The sequence below is a fragment of the Taudactylus pleione genome, unplaced genomic scaffold, assembly GCF_031769625.1.
Source record: "Taudactylus pleione unplaced genomic scaffold, aTauple2 ptg000437l, whole genome shotgun sequence".
NCBI classification, from domain to species: Eukaryota; Metazoa; Chordata; class Amphibia; order Anura; family Myobatrachidae; genus Taudactylus; species Taudactylus pleione.
This window is the reverse complement of record NW_028284839.1, coordinates 5,811,347-5,820,252: the sequence shown is the minus strand read 5'-3', so window position 1 is coordinate 5,820,252 and position 8,906 is coordinate 5,811,347. Positions and strand designations below refer to the sequence as shown.

General features: G+C 47.7%; 2 protein-coding genes across 2 annotated transcripts in view; one reads left to right on the top strand and one right to left on the bottom strand.

Moving 5' to 3' along the window:
* Positions 1–6,531: 6,531 nt before the first annotated feature.
* TNFRSF25 (TNF receptor superfamily member 25) overlaps positions 6,532–8,906 on the top strand; it is a 103,639-nt gene continuing 101,264 nt past the window's right edge. The window contains exon 1 of the mRNA XM_088447769.1: positions 6,532–6,570. Coding sequence (XP_088303895.1) covers positions 6,532–6,570 — 39 coding nt within the window. The remainder of the gene's footprint in view (positions 6,571–8,906) is intronic.
* LOC148505782 (lamina-associated polypeptide 2-like) overlaps positions 8,799–8,906 on the bottom strand; it is a 29,936-nt gene continuing 29,828 nt past the window's right edge. The window contains exon 5 of the mRNA XM_088447768.1: positions 8,799–8,803. Coding sequence (XP_088303894.1) covers positions 8,799–8,803 — 5 coding nt within the window. The remainder of the gene's footprint in view (positions 8,804–8,906) is intronic.

Below are 8,906 nucleotides of genomic sequence, written 5' to 3'. Positions count from 1 at the left end.
TCTCCCTGTCACCCAGTGCTGTCACCCTCTCCCTGTCACCCAGTGCTGTCACCCTCTCCCTGTCGTCACCCTCTCCCTGTCACCCTCTCCCTGTCACCCAGTGCTGTCACCCTCTCCCTGTCACCCAGTGTTGTCACCCTCTCCCTGTCACCCTCTCCCTGTCACCATCTTCATGTCACCCAGTGCTGTCACCCTCTCTCTGTCACCCTCTCCCTGTCACCCTCTCTCTGTCACCCTCTCCCTGTCACCCAGAACTGTCACCCTCTCCCTGTCACCCTCTCCCTGTCACCCAGGTCTGTCACCCTCTCCCTGTCACCCACTCTCTGAATATGTATCTTTGGGTGTAATTGTAGCTTAGCACCCAGGGTGGTCCTGCTGTATAAGAGCCCTATAACACACTTCATACAATGTCATGTAGGGGCCTATGTGTGATGTTTTTTCTGCAAAGCGCTATGTCTTTTATTTTCACGTGGGGGCTAATATGTTTTTCTTTCATGCGGAGCCTATGTGCTTGGTTCTTTCATGCAAAGCCTGTGTGTTATATTATTTTCATGAGGGGGCCTATATATATATATTTTTTTTTTTCATTTGTGGCCTATGGGCCTGATTCAGACCCGGTCGCAAGCGCTGAGTGGCTCCGTCGTGCGCATGCGCGAGACCCGGATAGCGAAGGGCAATCCGTCACTCCGGGTCTCGGTGTTGAGTGACAGCACACCCCCTTTGGTGGGCGGGCCGGGGGGGCTGGCTGCCCAGACGGAGGCGATCCCATGAGAACGCCTACCGTCTGGGGGCGGCCCCACTGACATCACAAGTGATGTCAGTGGGAGAGCTTTCGGCTCTGTTGGAGCCGAAAGCTCTCTGGGGCTTGCGGCCACGAGACCCTGACCATCGCGACCATCATCCTGGCTGCTCGCATTAGCTGTGGGTGGCAACCCACAGCAATGCGAGCGGCCAGGAGGCCACTCCATAAAAAGAAGAAAAGACGCCCTGATTCAGAGCGAGCGCTCTGTCAGAGCATCTGGCTCTGAATCAGGGCCTATGTGTGTGTGTGTGTTTTTTATTTATAATGTGGGGCCTCCGCAGTGTGGGGGTTAATGTGTGTGGGTTTTTTTCCCTTTTGGGGCAATTATATATTATTATAACCATGACTTACTGCACTCTGTTACACCAACCCTAGTGACGCCACTGAGTATAGTATTAAATAAATTATAACCATATGTAGGTCTTTTGATCTCCAGATTCCCTTTTGTAATTGTAATTTATTACATGTACATAATTGTGTGAGGAGGGGGCAAAGTCTAAATACCTCAGCATAGCTTAGTGGCCCTCGGACTTCGCTGAATTTTTTTATGTGGCCGACACTGTCTTCCAGGTTGAAGACCCCTGCCTTAAGGCATAAAATAACAGCAGTTAACATAAAAGTATTAAAATAAGGGCACAAACGCAAAAATGGAAATAATATGAGATAGGAAGTAAGACATGCAGGGGTGAATGGGAAAATGTAAAAATAGTAACCTCAAAATAGCTGCAATGGATTTCGCTGATCTCTGCTTTGCATGAGGAAGCAGACAATGATCTGCGATACGCGGTGCAGCTATTTTCAGGTTACTATTTTTTTCCATTTTCACAAAAAATAGAAATAGAAGTTTCATACATGAGGTGCTACATATTGCATATTGGTCTAGCCCAGGGCCTATCAAACTATGGCACACCTCTTGCTGGTGTACAGCCCCCATCCCGGGTAACTATGGACAGGCACCAAAAGGGTAGAACCCTGGGCTGGCACCTAAGGGGTAGGGGCATGGGGCAGGCACCTAAAGGGTGGGGGTACTGGGCTGGTGCCTAAGGGGGTGACGACGACTCCGGGCTGACACTTAAGGGGGGTATGGACTCTGGGCTGACACCTAAGAAAGGGGGCTCTGGTCTGGCACATAAGGAGGGGACGCTGGGCTGGCACATAAAAGGGAGCTCTGGTATAGCACATAAGGGGAAGCTCTAGGATGGCACATAGGTGGCAGCTCTGGGATGGCACATACGAGTGGGGGGTTCTGGTCTGGCACATAAGGTGGGAGACTGGACTGGCACATAATGGGGGGTGCCTAAGGGGGTGATGACGACTCCGGGCTGACACTTAAGGGGGGTACAGACTCTGGGATGACACCTAAGAAAGGGGGCTCTGGTCTGGCACATAAGGAGGGGACTCTGGAATGGCACATAACGGGGAGCTCTGGTATAGCACATAAAGGGAAGCTCTGGGATGGCACATACGAGTGGGGGACTTAGCAGGGGGCACTCTGGTCTGGCACATAAGGGGGAGGGACTCTGGGCTTGCAAATAAGGGGGAGCTCTGGGATGGCACATAAGGGGGAGCTCTGGGATGGCAAATAAAGGGGGGATTCTGGGATGGCCCATAAAGGGTGAACTTTAAGCAGGCACATAAGGGGGGGGACTCTGGGCTAGCATATAAGGGGGAGGTCTGGGCTGGCACATAATGGGGAGCTGTGGGATGGCAAATACTCAAGTGGGTGCTCTGGGCTGGCATATAAGGACATAAGCATTTTAAGACATAAGGGGGCTCTGAGAACTAAAGCATATAAGGGGGCATGACTGGAGGAGGTCTGTGTGACCTATCAGGGGTATTACAGAGTGAAATTGTCTATTGAGGGTATTACGGTGTGAAATTATTTATTGGGGGTATTATGGTGTGGCATATTATTAATTGGGGCATTACTGTGTGGTATATTATCAATTGGGGATACTGCTATGTGGCATATTATCAGTCTCAGGGCCTGATTCAGACCCGCTCGCAAGCTGCGGCCGCTAGCTCCCAGTCTATGGAAATTCAGCTAAGTGATGTCAAGGCAGCCGCTCGCTCGGCAAGGCATAAGCATGCCCACTATGTCTTGGTAAGCGATCACTCTGTGTTTATAGATGCCCACTAGCCTGTCTTTACCCACCCACTAGCGTACGTCATCTCCAGGAAGTATATACAACCATCGGAACATCGGGTTCCATCGAATCTGCCCACAAGCACTGCGAGCACTTCAGTGTATTATTCAACCAGGTGACGTGCACTAGATATTAAATATGCACGCCCCTGAAACGGCGTGGAAACACTCTGGCACGCCTGCGTCCACAACACCTCTCCCCCATTACTACTGCCCTGCCCCTGTTACCACCCACAAATGGCCTCTCGTGTCACTCATTCCACTGGGCTGTCTTTGCAGGGCGAGCAAGCAAAATCCGAACGCTCCTATTAATTTGCGCACGCGCACTGCAAACACCACCCATGCGCACATTAGCGAACATCGTCTGCAAAGAAGTAGAGTAGAGAGAACTGCAGGGTTATAAAGTGGAGGAGAGGGAACTGCAGGATGAGTAGGTGGAGGGGAGGGAACTGCAGGGTGAGGAGGAGAGAGAACTGTAGGGTGAGCAGGTGGAGGAGAGGGAACTGTAGGGTGAGTAGGTGGAGGAGAGGGAACTGTAGGGTGAATAGGTGGAGGAGAGGGATCTGCAGGGTACATAGGTGGATGAGAGGGAACTGCAGGGAGAGGAGGAGAGAGAACTGTAGGGTGAGCAGGTGGAGGAAAGGGAACTGTAGGGTGAGTAGGTGGAGGAGAGGGAACTGTGGAGTAAGTATGTGGAGGAGAGGGAACTGTAGGGTGAGCAGGTGGAGGAGAGGGAACTGTGGAGTAAGTATGTGGAGGAGAGGGAACTGTAGGGTGAGCAGGTGGAGGAGAGGGAACTGTAGGATGAGCAGGTGGAGGAGAGGGAACTGTAGGGTGAGTAGGTGGAGGAGAGGGATCTGCAGAGTACATAGGTGGATGAGAGGGAACTGCAGGGAGAGGAGGAGAGAGAAGTGTAGGGTGAGCAGGTGGAGGAGAGGGAACTGTAGGGTGAGTAGGTGGAGGAGAGGGAACTGTGGGGTAAGTAGGTGGAGGAGAGAGAACTGCAGGTTGAGTAGTTGGAGGAGAGAGAACCCAGGAAGAGGAGGAGAGGTATCTGAGGGGGGGAGGTGGAGGAGAGGGAACTGCATGGTGAGTAGGTGGAGAGGGAACTGCAGGGAGAGGAGGAGAGAGAAGTGTGGGGTAAGTAGGTGGAGGAGAGGGAACTGCAGGGTGAGTAGGTGGAGGAGAGGGAACTGCAGGGTGAGTAGGTGGAGCAGAGAGAACTGCAGGGTGAGTAGGTGGGGGAGAGAGAACTGCAGGGTAAGTAGGTGGAGGAGAGAGAACTGCAGGGTAAGTATGTGGGGGAAAGAGAACTGCAGGGTAAGTAGGTGGGGGAGAGAGAACTGCAGGGTAAGTAGGTGGGGGAGAGAGAACTGCTGGGTAAGTAGTTGGGGAGAGAGAACTGCAGGGTAAGTACGTGGAGGAGAGAGAACTGCAGGAGAAGAAGAGAGAATAGCAATGTGTAGAAGAAGCAGATAGAACTGCAGGGGGAGTAGAAAGGAGGGGCTAGAACTGCAGGGAGGAATATGAGTAAAGGAGGAACCGGGAGGATAGAACTTGATGACAGAGGAAGTGGGTGGAGACAGGTGTAGCAGGGAGAAAGAAAGATAGGGGAGTTAAAGAGGATGAAGGGGGGAAGATTGCAGGTGAGAAAAGGGGTGACTTAAGCTGGGTACACATTGACAGATATACTGGCCGGCCAATATATCTGCTGCCCATCGGCCAGTGTGTACCCGTGAGATGTCTGTGAACGACGTCGTTCACAGACATATTGCATTGGCTGTGCTGCACAGCCGATGGACAGATATGTCTGCAGACATATCTGTCCCCGCCCCTACACACACATTGGCAGCCGCGGGGAGGGGGGGTGAGACACGCCCCCTGGCCGCCGAGACCCGCGGCTAGACACAGATGATGGCCGTTCAGTGTGTATGAAAAACCATCATCTGCAGATATATCTGTATAGTGTGTACCCACCATTAGACACATGTTTATGTAATATACATCTGTGTAATATACAATGCAATATAATACAATGCAATATAACACTATGTAAGCATAAGAATCCGGACCCCTAGTGGAGGGTGTGGGATCCTCAGGCAGTGGGCCCACCAGGCTATTTCTCCTGTATCCCTTTGGGCCAGTCTGACTTTATGTATGTATGTATGTATGTACAGTATGTATGTATGTATGTATGTATGTACGTACGGTTGTCTATGCTCATTTTTATTTATTACAATTTGCCATTCTGCATGAAATAGGTTTGATGACCTATTTGTCCCCATATTTAGCACAGTTGATGCAGAGTGTATCTTTTGCATGAATTTACTCTGCCCGGGCACAGAAATCAGCATACGCAGGTACGGGCAATGCAGAGTAGTAACCACTTGTGATGCATCTACATTGACGACCAGAAGGCTCTAACGGGATATTCTCACGTATCACTCAGACGTATCATTTGCAGCTAATGTAGGGTAGATGCACATCGTACTGATGATGGCTAGTAGTACACTAGGCGTGTGTGATGTACCTCTGCATATGGGCGAATATATTCACTTGTCAGTGCACACGTCTATAAGGTATGCACAATTTCCTCCAACTATGCATCAACAAAAAGGTGTCATGACTGCGTACCATCATATAAAGAAGCCCTGTGGGTATATTTATTAAAGGACGATTTAGGTCGATTTCTGGACGATTTTGTATTTCAGCGTCTAAGGGCCCTAATTCATCAAACCAAAAGTTTATTTTTTAAGCTATTACTTTCCATAATTATGGATCACTGTTATTCATGAAAAGACTTAACGCAGGAGATAGGACTAATAATCTCCTCGTTAAGTCCGACTCCGTTAATTTCCACACTCCCCATATATTAATATGGGGATGTCAAAATGACTGTATTCATCAAACATTGATGATGTAAATGTACCCCATCTCTAGAAGGCGTATAGCCCCCCAAAAGCGCTAACAAGCTTCTGACTGAGGGTTGGATACAGCGATGTGAAGGATACAGTACTGTGTTCCGCACCAGGATTAAAGGGGGTGTCCGCCATTGGGATGAAGGTCGGGTGCTGGGTAGGAGAAAAATATTACTAAATAAATATTGTGACCTTTAACCGTTTACTCTTAGCTACCAAGGCTCATCTCTCAGTACAATATACAGCGAAAAGAAAATACATATTGCAAATGTCATAGTGTGACCTGATTGATGACACAACTGTCCTCCCTCATCACAGAATGTCTTTACGTACATTTGGCACTGACATTCTTTTTGGGAAGCCATGTCACTGGTAACATATAGCAGGTTTTGTGGTTAGAGAAGATGATTAGAGAAGAAACTCATTTCCCCTTAGTGTGGGCTGATGTTCAGCGTGCAGTAACTGGAGGCGTGTCTTCTACAGGCAATGTGCATGTATGTGGGTAATACCATCAACCGTGACTGCGGTGTTATACATATTATCTCTACAGTAGACACTGGAAGCCAGTTCTCAGTACACGGTTACCTAGGAATATGTGACACACAATATCGTAGCTTCTGGAGTTTTATTTCATCAGATTCTTCTTTATTCTCCATTCATCTAAAATGATGAAGAACTTTTTTTACCTGTTGCTGCTGACTTGGGTAAGTTATACTTTTCAGCAATTCTCAGGCAACCAGAATTTGTGTTACAGTGTTTGGTTGAGCTACAATGGACAGAGATTTGGGGGGAGATGCAGAGTCAAACCAGGGCACAATTGCACCCTTAGCCGGAACCGCCCCCCCCCCCGAGTGCGCAACGCCATGACGTCACACAGGTGGGGCGTGAGCGGCAGCTCCGGTAAATGCAGCCCTGACCGGGCGCCCTCAGGACACCCGATCGGCTGCATATACTGCACGGTGCCCGCCTGGAACTTTCACAGGACGTTCCTCGAGCAAAAATGTGTGAGAAAAAGGAGGGTGCGAGAAACCCCTGGTTAGGGTGGCCTAACCAGGACTTTAGACGGGTTTAGCTGTTTAACATGGCTAAACCTGATCTAATAGGGTGTGAATTAGCGTAATGAGAGCCCAGAACAATGTAATCACCGCCCACACAACAATTGAATTTCCCCCATGATGTCAACTACAGACACAGGGGTCTATTTACTAAGCAGTGTTAGGAGACAGAGTGAAAAGTGATAAGGTGCCAGCCAATCAGCTCCTAACTGTCATTTTTCAAACACAGCCTGTGAGATGACAGTTGGGAGCTGATTGGCTGGCACCTTATCACTTTCTTATCATTTTTCACTCTGTCTCCTAACACTGCTTAGTAAATAGACCCCATAGAGTGGGATGTACTAAAGTGAAAATGTAGCCAAAATTCTCAAAACTGAAGAATTCCAGCTTTAACTGTATTCCTCATATGTCCAAACCTCCGGAAAGCTAAACTTTCTGGAGCTTGTACTTGGTAGGCGTTGCCTAATAGAAGCCTATGCGTTTCTTATCGGATTGTTCCTTGCGAGGAATCCAATAGAATCCCTCCCAGTGTCCCCCGCGGCTCGGGCATCAGCAACGCCTGCACAGAAAGACTCCCGTCAAATACCCTGGAAGTCCTATCATTGCACAGGACATCTCTTTTCGGAAGAGCTGTCCTATGTGATTTTAATTGTGTTTGTGTGTTATTAACGCCAGAATGCATGCGATAAGGCAGGATGTATATCGCAATTAAAATGCGATGCTTGATTGATACATCTCACCCATAGGCACTAATAGTGGATAGGAAGATTAGTTATGGATCAGCAAAGCATGCAACTGTCAGTGGAGTTTAACACTTGAGCCATGAAGTTTACTGAATCCCTTCCCAATAATATTTATTTGGTGGGGTTCCCTGAATTGGGACCTGGTCATAAACTGTATTTAGAAGACAGGTATGACTGGGACCTCTGCTGATCTCCTTCAGTGTTGCTCATATCTTTCCGTATAGGGGAGAGATAAAAATGGCTGCTATAAGGCTCTCATATACAGTGCTCTGTCATATCTCTCCTGCCATGGAGAGAACCAAAAAGTCATTCACAGAGGTCCCAGCTGTATAAAAGTGTGCAGGGACCCTACCACTGAGAAGGCAGGGGGTTAGTAAAATGCCTATTTAAAATATTAGACCACAGGTTCTCAAACTCGGTCCTCAGGTCACAAGTGAAATAATTAGCTCCACCTGTGGATCTTTTAAAATGTGTCAGTGAGTGATTAATTTAATACACCTGTGCACCTGCTGGGTGACCTGGAAAACATGACCTGTGTGGGGTCCTGGGGACCGAGTTTGAGAACCACTATATTAGACCCTTTAAACTGTATAAAGTGTTATAAAATTGTAATTACAAATTAATTTGAGTACAGCAAGGATCATTTACTAATATGACATTTAGATGAAAAATGTAATTGTCTAACTTGCACTTGATAGATCAGGGGTTCCCAACCACGGTCCTCAAGGCACACTAACAGTCCAGGTTTTAAGGCTAGTTATTTTGATTTAACTATCCGTGCTTAAGCATGGATATCACTAAAACCAGGACTGTTAGTGTGCCTTGAGGACCGAGAATCACTGGGAATCACTGTGATAGATGGAAGCTAATTGCTGATTAGTTGCTTTGGTTCAGCACATATGTTGCCCAGTGTTAATACAGGAGTCCGGGGGCTATATTTACTAAGTTTTTTGAATTTCAGCGAGTTTTCAAAGCCGCAGATTTTCTTCGATTTTGTCCAAGGGATTTAAAATAGCAATAAAATGGCATGTAACACAAATACATTTAGTAGTATTGCTGTATTAAATCATGTTGGCAAAACAGCTGAAAGTCTGTGGCTTTAAAAGCCTGCCGCTTAGTGATAGCTTCAATGTTTCACCCTATAAGAGGAATTTTTAATAATATTGTTACAATATGTTGTGCAATTATCAAGTTTCTTAATCATTTTACCTATGTACAATTATACGCTAATGTGCATAGAAC